The sequence below is a fragment of the Venturia canescens genome, chromosome 1 (genome assembly GCF_019457755.1).
Source record: "Venturia canescens isolate UGA chromosome 1, ASM1945775v1, whole genome shotgun sequence".
Classification (NCBI taxonomy): Eukaryota; Metazoa; Arthropoda; class Insecta; order Hymenoptera; family Ichneumonidae; genus Venturia; species Venturia canescens.
Genome location: NC_057421.1, coordinates 14,387,292 through 14,413,438, shown reverse-complemented (window position 1 = coordinate 14,413,438; position 26,147 = coordinate 14,387,292). Strand labels below are relative to the sequence as shown.

Here is a 26,147-nt window from a genome sequence, read left to right as displayed (position 1 = left end):
TTAATTAATGTTTTCAAGTGTAAAATTTGTCATGAAAAACAAAAATCTCTGGAGATAACCGATTTTTCTTTCAATTTTGAGATATCGGTCGGATATTTGTTTTCTTATAAAAATACGATAAACTCGTTACAAATGTATTGCAATCTGTTTAACCTTAAAATTCGTGAGCGGCGATTGCGCTTTGTTTAGAGTTTAGAGGTTCAAAAATTCATACCGCAAAATGGAAAAATAATTGGCCAATTTCATAAGGAATTATTATTTTTCAGTTTCCTAATCAACTAATTTCCGACAAGCGTCGATTCGTTCCAAAAATCACTCACAAAAGCCCGACAAACGATTTACTCTAAAAAAGTGTCGGAAATCCAAAATTGTCATTGTCGGCCAAGTTCACGGAAGTTATTGTGTAAAGTAATTTTACAAAATATAAAACAAGAATTATAGGACGAACTGAATTTGAATTTTGATCAATGTTGAAGGACAATTGAAATTCATGTCAATCGATAACCAAAAATCTATTACAGCAGGTGTATTTTGGAGGAGCAATTTGATTATTATAAAATTTAAAGTGGCTCAATCATAAAATGGAGTCCATCTGTAAATAAAACAGGAATCTGTAATTCGCTGAATACGTTTTTACCATGCATAGTTTTCACATTGATGTTTAGGTCGGAATCGTTTTGACCGTGTACCGTGTTTGACTGGATGGAAGAACGGCCGTGGGAAAAACCGACCGCCCGACTCTGTCAACCAGAAATAAAAAGAAATACAAATAAAAATCCTACATTCCCCCATCGAATATCGAAAGGTTTCAAAGGCTTCGTCCGTAATCATATATCAAAAAAGTTTTCATTATCGTTATCATGTCGTTTGATAATCCGCCCGCAAAATATCCACGTAAATTAAGTATCTTTGCAATCGCGCTTCGTGATTAGATAAAGTTAGTAACTAATATCCGCAAGAATTATTCCCTGCTCCAGTTGCAACAGTCTAATGTTATTTGATGGATTTGATGTTTCGTTGAACCTGCTTTAGGACGAAGTGGGGTGGACAGGGGTGGATATAGAGCAGAAGATTTTACGATCTTGAAAAATCCAAGTGTTTTTGTTTTTATAGTGGCGATTGTTCGATTGCGCAGGCAGCCTTGCGCATTGCGGTTTGCGCAACGTACACACAGTTACGTTCTCCACATGTTCACAAAGCGCATGGACAGAGACAGATATTCCCCCACCTTTTCGAGCTACGAGCTATCTCAATCGGGTTTTGGCATGCTTCTCACATTTGTGTACGCCGTAAAATACATGTAAAGTTTGTGCGAGTGCTTTGTCCAAACTACCGATACCGTTGCAGCGTTGAAAGTGTGCCTAGTCGCAAAAATTGTAAATGTGTTACAAAAAATACGCGTATGAGGTTATGATAGTAAGATCGTTGGATCGTTTGAATTCCATCACGATGTTATTAAACACGTAATGAAAAGGTGTATTGGATAGAAAACGGTGTTGACGTGCGTGAATGAGGGAATAGTTGACAACGTGCGCAAACGAGATTGCCGGTTTCTATTAAAAAGATTCGAGGGAGCTCTTTGGAGAGCAAACGCTCGAAATGGTTTTCGAGTCGATCGTTGCGGAACTTCTAAACAAGGTTTTGGGAGAATATATCCAAAATCTTGATTGTACCCAGCTGAAACTAAGCTTATGGGGAGGTAAGAGATTTGTTTTTCTTTACTATTGGTTAGTCGTTCTCACATTAACACTTTTCGAGTTTCGATATACCTATCCGTCCTTGATTCTCGTTGCGTATCGTGTTTATGCCCTGCCCGTGTGTATTCCATTGCATTATACACGCGCAGATAAGCATACGATGAACGTTACGTTATTTCGTAAGGTGACATCACCCTCTATATTTAGAAAAAAATTAAATATATACGTAGACCATTTTTATATGATGACATATGTCATACATATATTACGAATTGATTGAATATATATATTCTCGTACGAAAGTTGTGCTTTAAACGTTTCGTCCGTTTTAACATGAATCTGCACTCGTTAAGCATAGCAAGACTAAGCAACAAGTGCTTAATAAATACAATCGTTCGCCAATATGAATAAAAGTCTCTAGAGTTTAGAAAAATTATTTGCGAAAGACATCCAAGAATTTATGAAAATTGGTTTTATGTCGTGATTAATGTTCAGTTCGAGTGTTGCATATGTCACTTGGTTTATCAGATTATGCAGAGGCTTTTTCTCGAGATTATTAACCGAGATCATATATTTGTAACGTAGTAAGCATGATGAGGGCTGGCTATCAAGTGTTCCTACGAGAACTCTCCCGCAATGTAGTTTTTAATTTTTTTATGAAATAGCTGTCAGATGTGACGGACATTTGTAGGTTATGCTCATACCCATGAAAAAAATAGTTTCCATAAAATGTTTCTTTCACTTTCCCTTCGATCCAAGACATTTGAATTATCGACTAAAATAATGTTTCAGTCTCGCATACAATTTTTTTTAAATTCCTTCAAGTTTTGAAGCGGGCTTTAGTGTATCGATATTTGCACTGTTTCCGTAATTCGTCATCGAACGTTTCGAACCCGAGGCATTTTCCAACCGTATCGTTTTCGTAGATTATGCATAGACGACAGAGCTGTCAATGCACTTGTCCCGAGACTCTACCGTGTCTCGTCATTCCAAATAAATGCGATCGGATTTTTCAAACACAAACAGCTGATTCCAAACGCCTTTGACTCTCTGCAAGCCTTTACTTTATCGCCCGCCTACCGGCTTTGCTGCGTTGAGCGGGAATTGGAAACGGCTCCCGATGCAGCCAATCGGAGAGCCGCCGAAACGATTCTGAAATGTGAATCTTGATTGGTCGAATCACATTTCGCGCTCTTTTGTGCTGAATAATCTTCATTTAACTCGATTGTGTTCAATACAAGATCATTCTTATGTTTCGTAATTCCGCTGAATACCTTCTGAAGATGAAAAACTGTCACAACCGTCGTGATACTCGCGTCCAAGAGATCGAGTTTTTTTATCACTACGCATACATGAAAAATTTCGGACCAGTATTTCCCGGCTTCGTGTTATAAAATGATTTTCGTTTCATCTAATATCATGGGAGCGCCGTCCTTACTAGGGGCTTATTTAAGTGCACATAAACACGTCACTAGATACGTAACATCGTATATAATTTTAGGAACCCTCACTGCCACCGGGTAACGCCCCGAAATAAAGCTTTAAACAGCTTCAGCTAAATACGAGATACACTCGAACTTGAAGTTTGTAAAAAAAAAAAAATTCAATTGTGTATTTCTGCTTACGTCATAATCTATGAAAATATGATTTTACATGAAATTGTAGACTCAGCTCTCGGGATAGCGGCTTTAATTACCAAAAAAATTATGATAGACGATTCTCGGCATGTTTTTTTTTCTTCTAAATTAAAGTGGACTGTAAATATCGTAAAATGGATTAAAAATAAATTTTTCAGTAAAAAGAAAATTTATCCTTCATTTGCATACGATTGAGCGAAGTTTTTTTTTTCTTTTTTATACGATTTACGTATAACTTACGAAATTTTTTTGAATTTATTTAACGAGCCCATGGTTTTCGTCATCTTACGATAAAAAAAGCTTTGGAAATGTGAACGTCAAATGATTTTTTAGAACAGCAATAATAACGCATTAATAGGAATTGAGCCTGCGAAATACGATTTCGAAAACTTAGCAAATTGATGTTGAATCCGGCCATTTGGTTATGTCAGACGTTATGCAGGCTAAGTCGCGAATTAACCTGTTTTATCTACGGTCAAATATCGAATGATATTTCCTCCTTTTAGTTTTCAGCGACATTCGATAATGAATAATAATAATGATAACAAATTTTATGAGATCACATACTGAATTTCTAGGCTGCATTGGTAATTCGAAGAAAGCTGAGAATTTCGTTTTTCAGCCCCAAAAACGGGTTTTCATAAAAATAACTTCTCGCGTAACATTTTTGACTAGCTAGCATATGAAAGCCTGTTTTTTCAAAATATTCCGGTTTATTGATTCTACATATTACTTCGTGCTTACGTCGATCGAAATATTTGCGAAATACGACGTCAGTTTTGGTTATTTAAACGTTGTAACTGATGTGACTGACGAATTCCTTATTCCAAGAATCGAACGATCTCGAATCATCGATTTTTTATCTTAACCCTTAGTGTGCACACCTTCACAGCGAGACATTTCGTGCACATGGGGTCACTTTGACCCCAGGTCATTTTTGACATCGAATATCTCGGTAACTATGCGCTTTTCGGAATAAAAGGCTTAGTCACTTTTTGCAGCGAATTGATTCAACTTTAAGGCTGCAAAGTCGGATTTCCAAAAAAATCTTTTTTCATTGTTCAAAAACGTGCTCGAAGTTGATAGTGCACGTAAAAAGCACTTTTTCGGTTAAATCTCTCGTAAAAAATTAAATTTTGAGTTTTGAAAAAAATCCTTACAGAGTTTTACAGACAAGAGTCCATGCTTTAAGGGAAAAATCGTCCACTTTGCGACCGTTCCAAAAAGTGTATTTATATTTTGGAGTATGAAGTTGGCTATGCTCCCTACTTTTAGAGAGGGGATAACGATTTCTTAATATTGGGGGTTTTACTTATGAGATGCTCATCTGTAAATGCTATTCATGTGAGAAAAAAATTTTGGCGTCAACCTGACCCCAGATGCACACTAAGGGTTAAAACTTATGTCTCAGGCTCGGTTGCATGGATGATTCCAACAAGATCGATCGAAATGAAAAAAAAAAGTAACAAATACTCCCTCTTCCCTATGCAGGGAAGAGTAAAATAGAATCCAGCAGGAATTCACTTTTTTGTGATTATTTGTCATCGAGCCGTCACTGTAGTTCTATAGGTAGCACTATAAGACTGTGTGAAACGAAAGAAAAGTTGATTCGATATGTAACATTTTTGTACGAATTAAAATTTTTTAGGAAATATCGTAAGCGTTAATTGATATGGCTGGAGTTAAGAAAATTATGAAATCAGACGATAAATTCAACAGCATTTGAATAAAAAATGTTTCTTCAAAATCTCTGAATTTCGAAAAATATTGATCTGCAAGCAATAAAACGTAAATTTAAAAATAGAGCTGTGTATGATTTCTTTAGGCTAACTATGATTTTATGGAATGTTGTGGCACGTATAAGAAAATTTTGTTAACAATTGGGAACGTAACTGACAAGAAAGGGAATTTAAACTTACTGATCTTTATTTTTATAGGCGATGTCGTTCTGAGGGATTTATTGATAAGCGAGCATGCCCTGGATGTGCTCGACTTGCCGATAAAATTAGAATATGGCCGACTGGGTAAGTTTTTTATCTTCATATTGACGGAAGTTTATTTATCTGTTGAAAGTTGACTGAGAGATCGATGTGACGAGTGTGCAAAAATAATTATACTATAGGAGTGTTTCGATTTCAGGAAAATTAATTCTGAAGATTCCTTTCAAGGATATGTGGAATGGCCAAATAGACGCAATTGTCGAAGAGCTTTTCATATTAGTGGTCCCTACTAATCAGGTTCAATATGACCCGGAAAAAGAATCTAAAGCAGAGCTCGAGGCGAAAAGAGCAGAGATCGCAAGGGTCGAAAAAAATAAGCAGTTGGCAGCGATGAAACGTAATTAAGTTGAATAATTATTTAAGAATTTATTGGTTCCCTTGTAACTGTGCAGTTTGTTTTCCGCATTAGCAAAATTATTTTTTCTTTCCATGATATAAATTGTGCATCAAAGCTTTCCTCGTGATAGCCAAAGTACATAAATTTTAGACTCAATTTTGCATTTGCTTTTAGCTCATTGGTCTTCATGATGCTGAAGTTTGCAACGTTGGAGTCCAACGAAATGATCTAAGAAACCTTTCAATAATTCCAATAATTCTCCAATTTTCTTCCCTGCCGAATTTGCAATTCATAGTTTTTCAACCTGCACCGATAACTTCGTGAAATAAAAAATTGGTGAATCTTTTTTTCGTTCATTTCGTTAGACTCCAACGTTGCAAGTTTCAGCATCGTTGCTTCTCTGTTTTTTTGATTATCCCAAATGCACCTTAAAAAAATCAATGATTATACGAACAATAATAACAAACATTTGTCTTCTCTCAGCTCACGAGGAATTGGATGATTCCATGGTGGAAAAGCTCATTGCCAGGATGATTAAAAATATTCACGTTGAAATAAACAGGATTCACGTGAGATACGAAGACCACGTGACTTTTAAAGATCATCCGTTTTCTGTCGGATTCACCTTGAATCGATTCGCTCTTGAGAGCTGCACCGACGCTTGGACAACTACGGGCAATCTCAAGGACATGCACGCCATTCAACAGATTTTCAAAGTATTGTATAACTATACTATGAATTTTCTGCTAATCAATTTTCATTAGTGACTGTACGCAGTCACAGCTGTACAACAATTTTCAATGAAATCGTCTATACTACTTGTTCTGTAGAAAATTTAAACACTATATTTATTCGTTGAAATTAACTTTAACACTTTGAATTTTTGCAGCTATGCACAATGGATGGATTCGCAGTTTATCTCAATACAGATATTATGCAGTTCAGCAAACAACCAACAACGGATTATCTACGCTTGTTTGCGGATGGTATTGCTACTATGGATCATGTACCTGAGGGTTATCAGTACAGTAAGTTTTATCATGTTCCAACTCCAGAGCGTTGAAACTTTTTCGATTCACCATAAATGATTGTATCTATTCTTAAAAAATTGATCTATTGATTCGAGTCAAAGGTATTATTTATGGAAATTCATAATAAAAGATTTGATTGATTATCGCGTTCAACAGTGCTGGGCCCGATAAACGTGAAAGCGAAACTAAAGTTGAATCCGAAGCCCGAAACGGATGGAAGTAATTACACAATTCCCAAAGTATGGCTGGATTTGGAAATGCAGAAATTGCGCATAGGACTTGCAAAGCGTCAGTACCAAACACTGTTGCAAATGGGCGAAGGTCTCGATCAAGCGAAAAAAGCCGCACCGTACAGGAAATATAGACCGAAATTAACATCTTACAGGGGCCACTACAAGGAATGGTGAGTTTCTTCAAACTTTTATGTTTTTTTTTTTTTTTTTTTTTTTTTTTTCAAATGGTCTTTCTGGTACAAGTAAATGAGAATTTGTATGTTGAAACAGGTGGCGTTTCGCTTATATTTGTGTTTTGGAAGAGACCGTCAGGCGGTGTAGGCGAAATTGGGATTGGAATCACATGAAATGCCACAGAGATACTTGTCGTGAGTATGCAAAAACATACCAGACGAAACTGACGGCGAAAAAAGCGATGCCGGAAACGGAAGAAAAATTAACCGAGTGTGAAAGAAAATTGGATATTTTCAATTTGGTCAGAATTAGACAACAGATCGAGATGGAGGTTGAACGTTTAGCGGAAAAGGAAAAAAACTTGAAAGCAAAGAGGGGTTGGTTCGGATTTTTGTGGGGCTCGCCAAAAGAAGACGACGTCGAAGATCTCAATTCAGCGGCAGCGATAATGCGTAAATTTGAGGAAGCTATGACTCCGTCGGAAAAAGAAAAGCTTTATCGTGCTATCGATTATCAGGAGAATTCCGCACCCGCCCATTATCCTGAAACGTTTGAAATGGTTGACACGAGATTTTATTTACACGGTTTACAGATAATCGTTTCCGACAACGAGAAAGAAACACCGGAAGTTTTAGATTTGCAATTGAACGGTGTTAAAGCTGGTTTCAAAATGAGACCAACCTCCAACGGTATTTTTGTTACCGCATCAATCACCGATATGAAACTATTTGGTGTAAAACAAGCTGATTATGTACCGTCGCTCTTCAATTCGATCGAGAACAACTCCAATGATGTTCTGTTGGCCGTGTCATACGAGAAAAATCCCCTGGACAAACTTTGTGGCGATCGTATCATAGTCAAATCGAAATCTGTCCACATCGTGTACGATGCACAAACTATAATCGAACTCGTGAAGTTATTAAAAGTTCAGAATCAATCGACTCTCAATCAAATCCAAGCTGCCGCTGCTGAACGACTCGAAGGTTTTAAAGAAATGTCCGCCTTGGGTCTCGAGTACGCGATACAAAAACACTCTGTTCTGGACATTCAAGTCGATATGGAAGCCTCACAACTGTTGCTACCTCACGGGGGATTGTACAATGGAACAGAATCGTTGATCGTCATTAATTTAGGTAGCTTGAAGATTCACTCATTGGAAAAGCCTAAAAGTGACATGGCTTCAGCTACTGTTAAGCAGCTCGTGAGCATGGGAAGAAGCGAGGAGGATATTCTCATGCATTTGCGACAGCACAGTTACGATCAGTTCGCTCTGAAAATCGTGAATTTCCAAATATTGGTGGCATCGTCCAGCGAAGATTGGCGGGGTGCTATTTCAACTGTTGAACAAGCGATGACGATACTCCAACCGACTACTTTGGAAGTTCAATTCCACAAATGTCTCGTGACTGACGATCCCTTGTTACCGAAAATGCGAATCATCGGACATTTGCCCTCCCTCGCCTTGAATATAGCCGATGCTCGGTTGCTAAAAACCATTGCAATCGTTCAAAGTATACCGCTTCCGGAAGACGAAAATGCTCAGTTGGAGCGTATGCCCCTCGCAAAGTCAGTTTCACAGTTGTCATTGTTCAAGGAATTGACGACTGTACCGAACGACAAAAAAAAGAGTCCGCCGCCAGCGGTTAAACAAACTACAGATCTCGAAGCGAAATTTGTAATGAAAGAATTCACGTTAACTTTGTTGAAACAGGAAAATGAAGAAGTTACACCTTTCGTAAGACTAGAGGTCCTTCAGGTCGAAGCTGAAATGTTACAACGAACGTTCGATCAAGAAATAATGTTGAGACTCGGAGGTGTTCAAGTTAAGCAGTACCACGAAAAGGGACAAGTTTTTCTCATCAATACGCCGATGACATCTGGAAGTGAAGAATACCTGATCGTTGTTCAATACGTCAACGTGAACAAACACTCCCCCGAATTCACGACCCGTCACGGATCGGTTGTCAAATTATTGAATCTTGAATTCACTAAATTGGACGTTCTTCTGCATCAAGAAGTCATTGTGAATTCTCTCAAGTTCTTGTCAAATATCCAAGACAAGATGAGTGCTGCGAGTACGATTCCACTGCAGGAAAATGGCGATCGCATTGCAACCACTCGATTGCCTCCGTTGGCGACCATACAAGAAGATACGTCTTTCTTTATTAAGGATCAGCTCCAAAAACAAAAGGCCAAGCCCTCAACACCTCGACGCAAAAAAACTATCGTCGAATGTATCGACTTGAAAATTAAAGCTAAAATCGCGTCAATTAACATTCGAATGGCTAGCGACTTTCGTGATATCAGCGCCTTTCATATCGAAGGAATTACCGCTGGTTATATTATGAAAACATCTTATTCTCAAGCGAATGTCAATTTAGCTTCCGTCAATATCAAGGATTTAAATTCCACGACCATTTACAAAAATGTAAGTGACTTAGAGTTCGTTAGTTGAGGATGTTTCGCCTGTGTGATTAGGCCTTAATTACTACACAAGGCAGTAGTGTAAGCAGTGAGGAAACTAAACTCCTATTTCATTTTGCTTGTAGATCGTTTCTGTCGAAGGCTCGGAATCGTTGCAAATTCAAGCTATAATGTATAATCTTGAGCCGACGGATACTGATAAAAACAACATGTCCATCAAAGTTGTCATGGGATGCCACAGAGTGGTGTTCCTGAACGCTTTCGTCATAGGTGTCATGGTAAGATAAAAGAGTCAAGGATCGTCGATTATTTGAGACTCATGAGATCTGAACATTTTCCAGAATTTCCTCAACAATTTTCAAGCTGCCCAACTCGCCATTAAAGAAGCTTCCGCCGCTGCCGCCGAAGCAGCTAAAACGAATATCAAAGATGTTCAAGAAAGGGCAGCTCGCATAGAATTGGCTGTGAAATTGAAAGTAAGTTTTGTTGGAGAATGGTGGAAAAAATTTGAACGAATTGTTTGCTCAAATGTTACGATTGCAAAATGTTTTAAGAAGTTGCCCATAGATACAGTGAATTTTCTTGAAAATTTTTTTATTTCTAGGCTCCGGTTATTTACGTACCAATGAATTCGAAGAGCGGACATTGCCTCATGCTGGACATGGGTAATCTCACGATTTGTAATAGTTTTAATAAATTGGAAGTCACCAACGAAGCCGGTGATTCTCCGATCGTTGACGAAATGAAAATAGAACTACAGGATTTAAAAATGTCGAGGTAAATTTATAACAGTTTTCATTGAGTTTTAAAATCAACATTTATATTTCATAGCTATGGAATTTTATGTAATGTAATGCAATATCTTAAACTAAAATTCTTGATTTTTTACCTTGAAATTTCGAGATTTTTCCATGGCATTATTGAACATGATCAAATTCGGAATTGACTAGTTCTCAAAAAATTGTGGCATGCAAAAAATGTATGAGTTACAGTTGGGTGGATTTTGAGTTGCATAATTACTGCCGTAGTTTAATTTTTATGAGATTATTAAATCCACTAAAACGTTTTTTTCCCAGAGTTCTTTTGAATGAAGAAAATTTCGTTTCGAAGAACGAAGTATTATTGCTGCAACCAGTGAGCTTCACTTTGCTCATGAAACGGAATTTATCGACGGCCTGGTTCAAGTCTATCCCTGATATTGACATGTCAGGCAAACTTAACACGATTGAATTGTTGCTGAGTCAAGAGGATTATGCGACTATTCTCAGAGTTTTGGAAGAAAATTTGGGTGAAGCGATGGAAGAACCTAATCAAACGCAATCGGTGGTCCGGAATACCAGAAAAACGATGATTGAAGATACTCAAAAATCTACGAGTGAGTACTCTTTGAAGCAAATAAACGATTGTTCTTCTACAATACGTATTTTTCATTGCTCGTTTTATCTGTAAGACCGAATTATTATTTGATTATGTCGTAAAAAATTTACAAAAATGTCCCCTTTTTCAGCTAAATTCGAGGTGGAGGTTCTGAAAGAACCAGAAGAAGGCGATGATCAAAATCAGAAACATATACACACAGCAATCAAATTCGAATTTATTATGGGCAGCTTTGTTATTAATTTGTTTACCGGAGGATCCAAATTGGTAATTAAAAGTTATGTTTTTCGCTACAGGATATAATTCGTATGATTAAAACTTGATTATGTTGGTTGTAGTTAAGTACGAAAAGTTCTCCGCTGCATTTACCAGAGAATGGCCTAGCGAAGTTTGGCTTGACACACTTTGCTGTGAAGGGTCGAATTTTCGGGGATGGATTATTGGCTACGTCGATACTATTAATGAATTGTACTTTGGATGATACTCGACACAGTCGCCAGGGCTCCCTGGTCAGAATCATGGAAAGAACAACCGCTATACCTACGATGGATGTTACGAGCAGCGAAGAAGATACGAAACCCATTAGAAGCATGTTGGATATGACGATTCGAAAAGGGGCGAATGATATGTTCGGTGAGATTAGAACTAACGATTTTACTTGGAACAGATTTTCTTTCACGAAATAATCAATTGAGCCTTCAAAGTGTTACAATGATTTTTGACATTATTTACGATTATTCACGAGTAATTCCAGCACATTTTTTTTTCTCACAGAACAATTCCAATACTTTATTACCAAAACCGTGATGAATCAATAGAAAAACTGTCATCTAAACCTCGTTTCAGTTGACCTCCGTGTGTTCTCGTTCAGCATAATCGTATCAGTCGATTATTTATTGAAAATCAAGGAATTCTTCAACGTGTCATCAACAAATACCACGCAAAATGCAGTACAGTCAGCACAGAAAGGAAACTTAGAAATGGGAAGCCGAACGAAAAAAGTTGCTCAACCAGCTGCAAATGCATCGAGCATGCTGACCGTAAATTTGCACGTGGAGAAGCCGGACATTATATTGCTGGAAGACATGGATGACATCAACTCAAATTGCATCGTTCTGAATGTTCGTTACCCTTTTGTGTTGTTAAATTAAGGAAATTTATTAATTCGTTCAAACGACCATATAGACTGAAAAGGGATTACAAAGTTTTCATCGTGTACATTTCAGACGGAGTTGTTACTGAAAGTTCGTATGATTGGCGAGCATCAGGTTATCACAGGATCAGTGAAGGATTTATCGATTTTGACTGGAATTTACAACCCAACAAAACGCGCGGATTGGATATATCAAGTTTTGAGACCGTGCAGCATAAGCATTGCCGGTTCAACGCCAGAAGGCAAAGGATTACACGTTGATGTGTGTTGTACAGATGTCCACATTTCCGTATCACCTGGTATAACGATTATTCGATAACTAGCTTGTAAAATATTTGATCATTATTTGCAGTTCGAAATGTTAGCACAACCTATTTCCAGGCGTTATTGAAATCTTGAACAAAGTTTTACAAAAAATAAGCACCAAAGAAGCAGACGAAGACGAAATTGTTAAATCTGAACCTACTCATGAGGGTCTCTGGCTTGTTACTCCTTACGAGGAGAGTGAATATTGGTTCCTGAAGACCGAGGTTGGAGTTGAAGCTTTGGAAGATTATTTGTACGATAACTCCGAGGATGCTGTTCTGTACAAACCAGAATTGGCCATTGTGTCCGCTCCTGTTATACTTTTGACCCTCGAAGCCGGAGTTGGCAACAAAACACTGCCCATGCTTCTTTTCCACGTGGGCTTCCAGAGCAATGTTAATGATTGGAGCACCAAAACTGTAAGGGCATAAAAATTTATTGCTATAATTGCTTTCAGTTTTTAGGTCGAGAAAAGAAAATTACGGACTTTTCGCTAAACGTTGAATTTTGCTGCTACTCGTTTCAGATGTCCGTGGAGTGTACGATGTCTCTGATTATGGCATACTACAACAGTAGATTAGCTCTGTGGGAGCCGCTGATTGAGCCTGTAGAAACTATTCAAAATGGTGAGCGCGTTTCCAGCGCATGGGAACTGAAAACGAAGGTATTATTGAAATGAAAAGAACACAAATATTGATAACAAATAACAGGCGTTAAATAATGTTGCGATTTCTTTGATCTGATAAATAAATTTTATTTTCAGGTACAATTTAACGATTTAGCACCAGATTCTCGGGGTGCGAGTGCGATAAGTCCAAGCTGCGAGAGCGAGCCGGACGAACTGATAAATCAGTCTTCCAGGATGTCGATCGACATAGTATCTTCTGTAGGTTTTCGAAACATTACCTGCAAAATCAGAAATTATAATTTTTCCTGGCAGTCAATATGGATTTCTAAAAAAAATCGACATTTTATTTTTCAGGATAATTTGGAAATCACTGTGACAAAAACGTGTTTGGACGTTCTCCAACAACTTGGTAAAGCGTTTTCTAGCGCCATGGAATCAACAGACAAAACGACGACGCAAAAAGCTGCGCCTTACGTACTGAAGAATGAGACAGGATTAGGACTTGTGCTTGATTTAGAATCGAGTAATTTTAAAGTTAGTAAAATGAAGACACTTTTTCGTAAACATTAAAAGAAAAGAAGTAACTATAATTATTCGGAGAAAAACAAAATAAATCGTAGGTGATCGGAGATCGATCGGAAACCACGGGTGATTCTGCAGAGGAAACCCCTCATCCATATTCAGAGGTGATGTTGGAGTCTGGCGCATCCGTCGAATTAGCACCAAAAGTCGTCAAAGTTGACACCCAAATTCTGGATCAATTGAAAGTCGTTTCGGTTAAGGACAAAGGGCAAAATAAATTCTTCGTCACGGTATAAGATGCTTCCAAAGATTTACTCCGGTATCACTCGTGCTGTACTGCAAATTTTACAAATCTTTTTGTATTTCAGTTTAAGGGGATATCCAGCAAATTAGAAATACCAGTGTTGCGGGCGGACAAGAGGTTCTTTTCATTGAAGTATCGAAAAGAAGGTTCAGAAGAATGGGGTGTCATTTCGGACGTTATCGTTGAAAACGGCAGCACGATCGTGACTTTGAGAAGCGTTCTTCAGGTGAATTTGTTATGACTATTAATGTTCATCCGAAGAGATTCGTTATTCATCGTTTCATTAAATTCATTGATGTCGAAATTATTACTGAAACATTCACTTGAAAATTCGTCGCAGGTCCACAATCATTTTTCCGAGCCGGTATCAGTGTATTACATGACAAAACGCGGCAACGAAGTCGAATGCGTTGGCACTGTTGGCCCAGATGAGCGTCTCAATCTTCCCTTGGATGCGGTCTATACACCGATGAATATTTATTGGTTATTCTTCAGTATTAATGGGTAAGTAAATAAATTATAAAAATCAAAATTCATTGTTCTGATTGACCATCGTTCTAATCGGCAGGTACATGGTATCGATCGAACCGTTTATCTGGAAAGATCTTCAAAAGACCGTGTCGATGACGAAGCTCCTGAAATGCGAATCCAGATCGAAACAAGAGAACAAAGAACCCTTTTATATTCAGGTAATTTTATTTGACGGACGAGGCTATAATTTTGCATAAGTAAAATATCGTTTAGGGTCATGACTTAGCCGTGATATTTTTCTGTATATTTTGCACCGTCCTTGTTATTTAGCCGGTACCATGTGTCCTCACGCAAAAGAATTCTTCTCGGACACTGGCTTCTGTGTTTCTTTGTAAAACTTCGTGTTTTCTTTACTTTTAGATTATTTTCATGATGATCATGGTTGGTTGTATCTTCTATTATAACGAACATATCGATTTATTGTTAAGTACCGTTGACTGGCGATCCAAATTATCTCGATTTATTAATAACATCACGCCTGTCTGCCTCAGTCCGTTTAATTCTACACCACCCAAATATCTGGAAGCACCTCTTCAGGTATCTCTACATGGCTCTCCTGTTAACACGTTTCATGAGCTGTTATTTTAGGGTATTTTGTCACACGAATGTTTATTTACCGTTAGAATACTTGGCAAAAGTTATTTTTCAAATTTATCTGTATCTGTATGAAAAAACAATATTCACATGTGTTTTTTGGTTGTCGTATTTTTTAGTCTCGAGATACTTTCAAAGTAACTAATTGACGTTTGAATGGAATTTATTAATTGGACTTGCCCACCAATGCAATGTTGGTGTAGACTCTAGTGATATTCTATTCTCCATCTGGATTAGTGCTTTTTCCGTTGTAAAAGTCACTGCAAATTCTATGTTAGGCTAACAATCTAAGCTCCCACGACAGTATACAAACAACGTTTTACTTTTTCATAGGCTTCATAGGTCTTTTTCTGTGTAAATATCCGCATCGTCTAAACCCAACGAAATTTTATCTTTTAATTGTTTTTTCTATTTCTCAATGACTTATTCAACTCGGGATTTGAAGAAGTGTTTTATAAGCATTTTTATACATATTTGAGCGCATTTTGAAGAGCTGGTTATTCGCTAAAATTATCGAATATTGAAAACATCTGTTTTGAAGTTTCACGAGTAGTTTCTGAGATACAAAAAGATTTTTGTAATGGAGAAGTCACTACAATTACTTTCGTGCGATTATGTTAATTGAAAAACCGGTTGTGAAAAAAATGTTGAATGTGTATGCGTGCCTTTTTTATACATTTTGAACAAAATAGTCACTGAATTTTCATAACTGTAAAATCAATTAAAAATAACAATTTTCAAACTTATTTTGCACATGTCCTTAATTAGATATCATGACTACCATTTTTGGTCTTGTACAGGATGAAGAAATAAAGGGATAGAAAATAGTATTGAGGAGGAAGCAAAATTTAAAACTTCTGCAAATATGAATTACTCGATACTTTAGTAGAAACTGATAACTCGATATAGTCGACAGTAATTAGTTAACGATATAATCTGACGAGAGTTTTTCTCAAAGAATAGTCGATGGATGGAAATACATAATTATATTGCTGATCGTACAATGCCTTATTGGGGCAATCACCCTGGATGTTCCTTGTCAGTAATATACGAGCGACTCGTTATCATGCATGGGTATGCTAGTCATTTCTTTTGCTGATGACATTTAGAAACCGTATACGTGCAACCCTCGGTAGAGTTTCTTCGTTTGAACCCCGATTATCTATTTGAATATGAACACACACGTTTGGAGTATTTTTAGTTGGATTAATTACAACATGTGATTTTTCAGGCTGTTGGCGAAATCGAACAAGTGTATTTTGAAAATACGAGCAGACATACCATGGCAAGCACCGTTTACAACATACACTTGTATCCATCGGTATATCTGAAAAACTTTTTACCAATCGACATAGTAATTGTTTTACCTGGACATACGGAAGAAAAGTTATTGAAAGCCAGCACAATTCTGCAACTACCGACCATTGACCCAATTCAGTCGAGTATCGTTATCAAGGTAATTTTTAATTTTTAACTAACATGCTTATCTAATACCCATATGACGCATAATCCATCATCAAACTTTCATCAAAATAAATTCAAAAGTTTACGAAATAATGACATTTCAAAATCTTTGAAATTTCAAGAACAGCTTTCCAGTGAATTTTTCATGCAACGTTTCATTGTCTCTATTCTACAATAAAAATACTGATTAGTCGATTATATTTGAATTGAATTTTCTTAATAATTAACTTAATAATATTCTTCAGCTTCCACAATACTTGGAGAAAGATTGGTCATGCAAAGGTGAAATATTAGCGAACCCAGCAGAGTTTTCCGTTTGGTCCTTCGAATCGTTCGACTCTGCCCAAAAAGTTGTAATGGATCTTGGAATGCATACAGCTCTTGAACATGGATCAATTATCATGGCTTTATATTGTCCATTTTGGATGCTGAACAAGACGGGCTTGATGCTTTCCTATCGAGTGAGTATAATCTTTTTTCCTTTTTCAAGGAGTGGTTTCAATTGAATTTCGGTGTCTAAGGTTCTGTTGTTGCGACATTAACTATTTTTATTTTACAAGCGAAACTCTCTTCTATCATTCGAATTTTCGTTTTGACAATATTTTATTAGTTACAATTAACTCGTGATCGATGCTTATACACGTTATTATGATCTCATTAGAAAGTTATTTTTGATTCCACAATAAATGATAAAATTCAAGTGAGAAGTATCATAACTCTGAAGCATTGCTGAACAATTTTCATTCAGAATTTTCTTGAACCAAGTAAATACGATATGAAACTCGTGACGAATATTCTATAGATTTTTAATTCGGATATAAAAAAGGAATGAATCCTGCTTCATTCTGCACTCAATCACATTTTCGAAATGTTACAAAAACAATATTGGTTATTGCATGAGCCTTTAGGCTGCAGTTGAGTAGCATGTCGAACTAGCTTCGAAGATATGCATCGCTTAATTCGATTCTATGATCGCAGTTCTCCGATGGAATCCTCATATTTATGGGGTGAAAAGTCCAAGCTTCCAGAGCTTGTTTAACTATAATCATTTATATACCGAGGACTTATTAGTGAATTTATTTCAGACGAAGTGGCCCGACCCAAGAGATTCATAGACCAAACGGCGTTCTAACACAGTAAAGAGTCTTTAGGGCGGCACCGAAACAACTCAAACAAACTCTGTCAAGCACATCACTACCAATTCCAACCAATGAAAATTCCTGGCACGGTTTGGTGGTAGGAATGTATCTGAGAGAGTTTCCGTTTGAAAAAATTGTTGCGGTGCCTCTTGAGTGAACTTTCTTTCATTCATGTATTCTTGTCTCGAGCTGCTACCACGACTCTAGATAGTTATTGCAGGCAGTTAGTTTTCATTAGATCGACATGAGTATTGAAAGCAATGAATTTTCGAATTTTCATACGAGGTGGGAAAAAAGTTTTGGAAAAAAATGTTAAATTATCAATATTTTGGTGATTGAGATATTTCGCCGTAGGACAATTTGTCGAACGTATTAGATCGTGAATAATTTTGTGACGGATTTCGAAATCAATGACAGTTTGGTGTATGTTGCTTGTATCAGATTGGCAAACTTTGTCATTGTTTGTGTATATATTTTTTGTTAGTTTCATTTTAGGAATGTAATGTAGCTCTAACAATTTGTGATTTGGCTAGCTCACCATCATCAATTATACGGTATCGAATTTATGAGGATTTGAATTATTTTACAGAAATCAAGTAAAGGTGGAAAAGAGCACTCGAGCCCAGTCAAGGTAGAGACCTAATTATTGTACTCTCCTCTTGCCGTAAACTGTGCTTCTTCTTACATAGCCAATTTTTTTATTTTTGTAGGTTCGGCAGTATTAAAAATATGTACTGTTGACCGATAATCATGAATTTGAAAACGACGTATCGTTTTGAGGAGATTATTGTTGTATCTTTGGAAACTCAGTTTATTCAAGAATTTATGTAAAAGTTTTTTGTTTTTTTTTCTCTCTCTACATATTCGCAAAACAATACAAATGTACTACTGATATATTTCAGAGTCTTTTTTGTAAACCGCGTCGACGACATGGAGAATTTCATAAGAAGAAGGCAAAATCGGTGAATTACTGTTTCATGATTATTATTTTCGAGCTATAAGTTTTTTAAAAAGCTGGATACTCAAGTACATTCGTAAACGTCCTATTGGCTGGCGATATCACATAATGGTTCATGTTCGTGTACAAAATACCCCTAAGTTAACAAGAAACTAACGACACATCTTACTTTTTTGTTAGTGACATGTTAAAGATTTGAAAAATCTCATTGAACACCCCTTGATGCATGGATCACAATATAACTGACATCAATTAATTGTTATTAATTTACGTGGAGCTCTGTGACATGTAATTTAGTAAAGTCGCATGAATTGTTTATTCATTAACTATTTTTGATGAATTTTAAGTGGAATCTGGCGTTACGGTCGTGCACTTAGGACATATCAAAGGTATTTTTCCGTACTCGGTAAGATCAATGATTTTACCGAGTGCGGTTTAATTTATTTTTACAAAAATTCATTTATCCAATCGTTGGAAATTTTTTACTCAAACTGACTGGTAATCTCAATTTGAGCCTCCATCAAATTATAGGAAATTTATAATAAATGAGGAACCTCTATCGGTTGAAATGGGTTATCGGCGATGGTTGGAAATGGGCGAATAATGGAAATGTAATAATGGAAATTGGAGTCGAGTGTTGGTTTAGGAATTTCAAACGATAGGCACGAGGTTCCATGTGCTTTTGGACTGATTACATTTGCTAGAAGAATGGGAAACACAATAGTAAATAATTGTTGAAGCAACGTTTGATCGTAATAGGGATATTTTTGCATTTTATTATGTGTGGAAATGACTTATGTCTATGGTACCCAGCAACGTTGATGTTCTCCTTAATTTATGCTCAGTTAACAACTAGTAATAACCTCAACAGTCTTTTCTGAAGATCCTTCGGATAAAAGCACAAAAATAAATTGGTAAAAAATTGTCATTGGTGTATCATTTTTGATTGGGGCTATTTTTGTACGAAACTTATTTTTTCGTCTCGTCCGCTCTTGTCTCTGTGCTCTATTTTTTATACACACTGGAGTTGGAGTAGATAACAAGGTTGGAGATTTTTATAAAGCGATTTTGATTATGTTGCGCTTTGTATTAAAAAAAAAATTATTAATCTCAATATTTAGTTCACTAAATTCCATTATATTTGCAGAGTTCCGAGGATCATCTCAATGTTTTGTATCACCCGGAAACTTTCAAGGGACCAATATTGTTCTCTTTTCGGTCGAAAGCATTTTTTGGCAAGAAAAAGGCAATGGTCAGAGTCGAAGATGGCGAATGGTCAGATAAGTTTCCTATCGATGTTGCTGGTAGTAAAGGAGTTGTTGTTTGTAAATACAATGGTCTTACTTATCAGGTTTGTAAATTTATAAAAAAAACCGTATGCAATACGATTTTTCATTTATTTTTCATTTTCATTTATTTAAAAAAAATAAGTACGATAATTCCAATTGCTTCACAATTTCAGATTGGCGTGCACAATCAACTTACGTACAACTCGCTGACTAAACAAATTACGTTTACCCCTTACTTCATTCTAATAAACAACGCCGATTTTCTCATCGAGTGTCAAGAGGCTCAAAGACCAGCGGATCCCGTTACTCGAGTGAGTATATATTCAGTCGACGGATATGACTTTTTTTTAAATCGTTTCAAAGAAAATTCCTTGCCCGACTGTTCTCGTTATTTCCCATTCAAAACTGAATGGATTAGTGTCGAATTTTCACAAATTTAGTTTCCATGTCTCATTCTCATACTCAATCTCATTCACAGGTGAACCCAGGCGAGTGTGCTGCTCTCTGGCCTCATTCGGAAGGTGAAAAAAAAATGTTGCGCGTCATGGTTGGTGGCCAACCTGAAAAAACTGCCCCGTTCATTTATACGGACGTTCACACAACGCTTTTGAAACTCGATAATAAGGTAACAATAATACACGAAAATGGCTTCTCACAACTTTCAAATTTATGATTATTCAATGATCAGCTTATTTATTTGTTCTTTATTGTAGTACGGAGGTATTAACGTTGATATACAAATAAATGAAGGCGGAGTTTATATCTCGCTGTCGCCGTACGGTCATGGAAGCTGTCCGGCTTTGATAATTAATCACACTTCTCACACTATTAATTTGTGGGAAAAAGGATCCATGAATGTGAGGTAAATTGATTCCGTTCATAAGCATGATGATTCAAATGATGCTGTTTGCTAAAAAATGAAAATCGTTATTGGCTGAACTCACGTGTGCATACGAAGTTTTGTAACATTTTCATCGTAAATTTTCGCATTTTTTCATTGCATTTGAATTTATGTTTCACAGATCAATCCAGTCATTCAACCGTATGTTCTATACTTGGGAGAATCCTTCAGGAACACGAAAGTTAGTGTGGGAGGATAATAATAAAAAAGAAATCGAAGACGATTTGCGAAAGGTAGAGAGAAAAAGTAACGCAATGATAACACAAAAATCAGGACTCATAAAAACTAGTCTGTAATTCAAGAAAAATAAATTCATTACATTTCAAGGACTTGACAAAGTTTGAAAATAAATGATAGAAATGAGACATTTTTTCGTCAGGATAATCTCGGCACGTTTACCATGCCGGATATTGAAGAAGAGATATTCTACGTTTCATTCCTCGACGGTATACAGCGAGTTCTTTTATTCACGACGTCATTAAAAGTTGCTGAAGAATGTCAATTAGCCGGTGATTTCGAAATAATCGATCAAGATATAACAATGAGTATCCACGGTGTTGGAGTATCGCTCGTTAACAATCTCGCAAGGGTGGAACTCCTGTACATGTGCATAGCAAGGTATATGAGTACAGAATGTGCCAAAATTGAAAAACGAAAAGTAGAATTCGATGCGTAATAAAAAATAACATTTCTACGTAGTTCCGGAATAATCTGGGAGATTCGAAAGTCAAACGGAAGTCGTTGGCGACCATTGACTACGCGAGAAGTTTGCCTAATCGAGGAAGCACATCAAAAGTATGTGAAGGAACTCCAAGTTGGCAGGGAACCTGCTTATCGTGTGATGTTAGAACCAAAATTGGAGGTACTGCGAATTAGCTCTAAAATCGTATCAGCGTCGATATATTTGGAATAAAAATGGCTAATCAATGGCTTGCTTTCTGTATAATATTCATTCTGAACTCGAATGAAATGTGTTGTTTTCTATGTTGCGTATTTTCATGAAAATTTAAACAATTTAATTTCAGGTTGACTTCGCAGAATTGAAAATGTTGAGACCACATCGCGGATACTTGAGACGAACTTTCCAAACGGGCCTATGGCTGCAGTATCGCACCTCAGCACATCAAGTACAACTACACGCCAAAATAAATCGTCTCCAAATCGACAATCAGCTGTCCGAGTGCGTCTTCCCAGTAATATTAGCACCAGTTCCACCACCGAAAAGTGTTGTTCAAAGTTCGGGTAATTAACGCGATTTCACCATGTCTCATCTCTCCGGAAAATAATTTTCGTTCGTTATTTTTTTTATTTGTTTTAAATGCTCTCCGTTATTCGCATGTTCCAGTATTGAAACCATTCGCCGAACTTAGTATGGTAAAGCGTTTGCTGGAGCACAGCACCGTGCAACAGTTTCGGTACTTCAAGGTTTTGATACAAGAATTCCACATCAAAGTTGACATTGGGTTCATAAATGCAATCATGGGCTTTTTCGAAGCTGATGAAGCTAGTGAAGCAGAAGAAGTAAATATAATGTCTTCATTTTTTTCTACTATCGAAACAACGAGCTTTTGATTTCATTGGGTTTGCTATTAAAATGTTTTACACAGCATGCAACTTGCTTGGGACACTTTTTACTGGAACTTCATATAATCGTATAATCATATTTGAGGAAAGATCAAGCAGCTTGTATTCTTTTATGGCATCAGGAATTAATGAAAAATCAATATTTTCAGAGCAAGCTGTTCCAGTTGGATATGAAGCTGGTAGACGAGCCACTTTTGTACCACGTTAATCTTATCACGACCGCGGAGCAAAAGAACTTTTTCGATTTGCTGCATTTCTCGCCACTGAAGGTAAATGAAATTTCACTAAAAATTCGAAGTTGAATAAATTGAGCAAGAATTGATTTGGACTGTTTTTTCTTTTCAGATACACATAAGTTTTTCGATGACCGGAAGTGGCGGTGGTCCATCGGCTGTTCCTCAAGTTCTCAACGTTTTGCTGCAGGGAATAGGCGTTACGTTGACTGACATCAACGACATCGTTTTCAAGTAAAAAATTTTCCTACCAAGTGACGTTATGACTTACGAAAAAAAAAAACAGTTCAAGGAAAATAATCGCAATCAATTAATTTTTATACAGACTCGCTTATTTTGAACGAGATTACATTTTCATGACGCACAAGCAACTCATTTCGGAAGCGTCCAATCACTATGTAGGCCAAGCCATCAAGCAGCTCTACGTCCTCGTACTGGGCTTAGATGTCATCGGCGATCCGTACGGTCTCGTCGTTGGTACTATGAAAGGAATAGAAGATCTCTTTTACGAACCATTCCAAGGAGCGATTCAAGGCCCCGGAGAATTCGCCGAAGGTTTATTACTAGGTGTACGGAGCATGCTGGGACACACTGTCGGCGGCATGGCGGGTGCTGTTTCGAAGATCACTGGAGCCATGGGTACTATTTATACTTTCGACCTCAGTTTCCTCAAGTATTCCAATGCAGAATGACCCTATTATTAAAATTTAATTCCGTTGTATTCTTTTTTCAGGTAAAGGTCTCGCTGCTTTAACCTTTGATAAGGAATACCAGCGCAAGAGGCAAGAACAACTCAACAAACAACCTGCTAATCTTCACGAAGGTCTTGCTCGAAGTGGGAAGGGCTTAGTGATGGTATAAAACGAAATATTATTTCAAAACGAGTGAGAACTAGATAATGATCGTGGTCCTCACCGCTATCGTACTATTTTCTTTCAGGGCGTGTTTGACGGTGTCACAGGTGTGGTAATGAAACCCATTTCCGGTGCTAGAGAAGACGGAGTCGAAGGGTTTTTCAAAGGCGTTGGAAAGGGTATGGTAGGACTCGTGACGCGACCGACAGCGGGGGTTATCGATTTTGCCAGTGGATCATTCGGAGCGGTGAAGCGGTGAGTGAAATTCATCGCACAATTTGATGATGAATAATGAATATTTGCACGAACGTGAAATTTGTGTTTCGACTACCAATACTTTTTTAAATGAATTATCCGGTCTCCAAAATTTCCTAGTTGATTTTTAAACAATACGAAAAATTGCGGACACTCGATGAACAAATGATTCACGTTGGTTTACAGCGCGACAGAACTGAGTGAAGAAGTCAAGCGAACCCGACCGCCGAGATTTCTGCTTCCGGATAGTCTAATCAGGCCTTACGTGCGAGAAGAAGCTGAAGGAAACAAAATTTTATTCGTAAGTTTTGCGTTATCATTGACGTGGATCCAAATCCAAAGTTTCGACGAGGGTACAGTTGCATTTTTCATACTATTTACATAATATTTCATCAGGAATTGGAAAAAGGGAAATACGCAAACACGGATATTTATTTCTATCACATATACGTGAACAAAGATGTATTGCTGTTGACCGACAAGAGAATAGCGTATTTGGAGCGTAACGAATTATTCGGGGGCTGGAAAGTTGATTGGGCATATCCATGGCAAGAAATCGGCGACTCTCCGAAGCTGGTCGACAGAGGGGTCCAAATTTTCATGAAAGCGGGACAGAAGAAAATGAAACTGGGAAATTTGTTTGGTGGACCAGACCACAGCAAGATAATATTGATTCAAGATTACAACGCAAGACAGGTAAACTTGATTATATTCTAAAATATTAACATCATTTTTAAGCCACAAAATGGAATTGTTTCAACGTTTGTTACAGGTTTTATACAATAAAATTCAAGAGCAAATTAATCAACTCGAGTCGTAATGGGTTGATGTAAAGACGCTAAATAATTCGTGTTACGATGTACTTGAAAGCTGCATCTTGTCAGTCAGATAGTCGTATCTGAGCTTACCGCGTATCCGAAAGCACAGTTTCTCCAAAACTAAAGACTACTTTCCAACAGCGAAGGACTGTCTCACGAAAAGCCACGAGTGGTCAGCGATATAAGCTTAGTCATTAACCATGATGCCGAAATACCAAAAATACAATAATGTATAACGCGTAATTATGGGCACAGAGTATCAACGTCAACCGACCAACATCTACGAATTCGTCGAAAGCCAATACAACGATTCGTTCGAATTACCATTTATAATGTTTTCAACGCACAACAAAATGCTCACTTTTTTTCTCGTTGATTCGTGAAACAATCAATGTCGAAAACTCTGAGAAACAAGTATATAAATTAATTATTTTCTATTTGCTTTCTACTTTATTCTTACATATTCCACCGACTGCTTACATGTAAATAATGTATATGTATATTTTTGTTTGACTATTCAAACTATTCAAGTTTCGTTCGAGCTCATCATAATCGACCATAGTTATTCTATTTTTCGAATACCCGATACTTTTGTTTCTTATAAAATAATCGTATGTATGTACTTTTCGACGTTGCTGAGTCCGTGTAGTCTCAGATTCTCGTCGTCTTTCGTGCGATACGAGCCTTACGCTTTATTCGCGCGTTACAAATATTGAGCCTATTACCTGGTGCACGCACTGAATTTAATGTTATTGAACGACTGTATAGTCCGTTATTGCTTCAGGTGCCTTTTCATGGTTTATATACATCATTAAATGATTTATCGAAAAATCGTACTTTCTATTAGAAAGAGTAAAATGAAAAAAAAATCTCATTTGAAAATTTATTAATAAAAAAAAAACACATTCAAATATGATTACGCAGGTTGATGTAACGTTTCTTGTTCCTTGTGATTGCTTCCTTAACTTTTTCTGAAACCTTTGAGAACGGCTTCAGGAAGCTTCACATTTATCTCATTGGGACAAGGATGAGGAACAAAGAGGAACAGGCGAAGCTCTGAAAGCAAGTGAACTTCTCGGAGGTACAAATTATCTCTGAGCATCTCCGTTTCATGGGTACAGCATTTTTTAACCGACATTTTCCGGTAGTCACTGAAAAGGACTACCTGCGAGGAAGGATAATTTAGGGAATTATTGCGCATAACTGAGTTGAACTCCAGCTCAATGTGTCAAAACAGATTAACAATTGGTTTATTAAATAAAATCGTTACAAAGTCAGGTCGATTCATCTCGAGACCGCAATTTCGAATTTCCCCCAAAATGGTTAAAAATCTCAGCGTTCATGGGCTCAGGCGATTCACTGGTTTAGCAATGTAAGCATTTACATAGTATCCTTCAGAAGTTTTTATGTGCTGTCGCTGCGGTGTGCACTGCCACAACGTTCCTTTCCCTCTTAAGGAGGGTGGCTACGTTCGTCAAATTGATAATAAATTGATTAAATTTGGTGATAATGTTCTTCAACATCAAGTGCGAAGACACAATTTTTTTCAAAACTTTCTTCTGCTTAGTTATCGAGTAATTACGCATTAATTAAAGCAGATTTCTTATGCCCGGAATGTATACCTATATATATATATATATATGGAAACCCTATGCTTATACACGTGAGTTTTAATGATAAATTACTCGATAACTGTGTAGAAGA

General features: G+C 37.0%; 1 protein-coding gene across 4 annotated transcripts; it reads left to right on the top strand.

The window, feature by feature from the left end:
• The first annotated feature begins 1,276 nt into the window (after positions 1-1,276).
• Vps13 (vacuolar protein sorting 13C) lies at positions 1,277-25,359 on the top strand. 4 transcript variants are annotated; one of them, XM_043411992.1, is made up of 45 exons: positions 1,277-1,699; positions 5,272-5,358; positions 5,474-5,671; positions 6,155-6,387; positions 6,561-6,699; positions 6,859-7,105; positions 7,206-9,537; positions 9,659-9,811; positions 9,875-10,009; positions 10,138-10,310; positions 10,610-10,908; positions 11,041-11,177; positions 11,249-11,543; positions 11,757-12,031; positions 12,137-12,362; positions 12,445-12,788; positions 12,896-13,033; positions 13,133-13,255; positions 13,352-13,531; positions 13,618-13,809; positions 13,888-14,049; positions 14,164-14,327; positions 14,392-14,512; positions 14,715-14,891; positions 16,180-16,404; positions 16,658-16,873; positions 18,141-18,182; positions 18,454-18,513; positions 19,657-19,860; positions 19,972-20,109; positions 20,277-20,423; positions 20,512-20,660; positions 20,821-20,932; positions 21,079-21,317; positions 21,399-21,561; positions 21,725-21,941; positions 22,045-22,220; positions 22,433-22,552; positions 22,629-22,750; positions 22,842-23,155; positions 23,250-23,371; positions 23,456-23,625; positions 23,812-23,926; positions 24,022-24,321; positions 24,398-25,359. In XM_043411992.1, the coding sequence occupies exons 1-45, from the start codon at positions 1,600-1,602 to the stop codon at positions 24,443-24,445; spliced, it is 10,029 nt and encodes a 3,342-aa protein (XP_043267927.1). In that variant the 5' UTR covers positions 1,277-1,599; the 3' UTR covers positions 24,446-25,359. The 4 variants fall into 4 exon arrangements, with proteins under 4 accessions (XP_043267927.1, XP_043267936.1, XP_043267945.1 ...); XM_043412001.1 differs by lacking the exon at positions 18,454-18,513; XM_043412018.1 differs by lacking the exon at positions 14,715-14,891 and having other exon boundaries at positions 1,278-1,699.
• Positions 25,360-26,147: the final 788 nt, after the last annotated feature.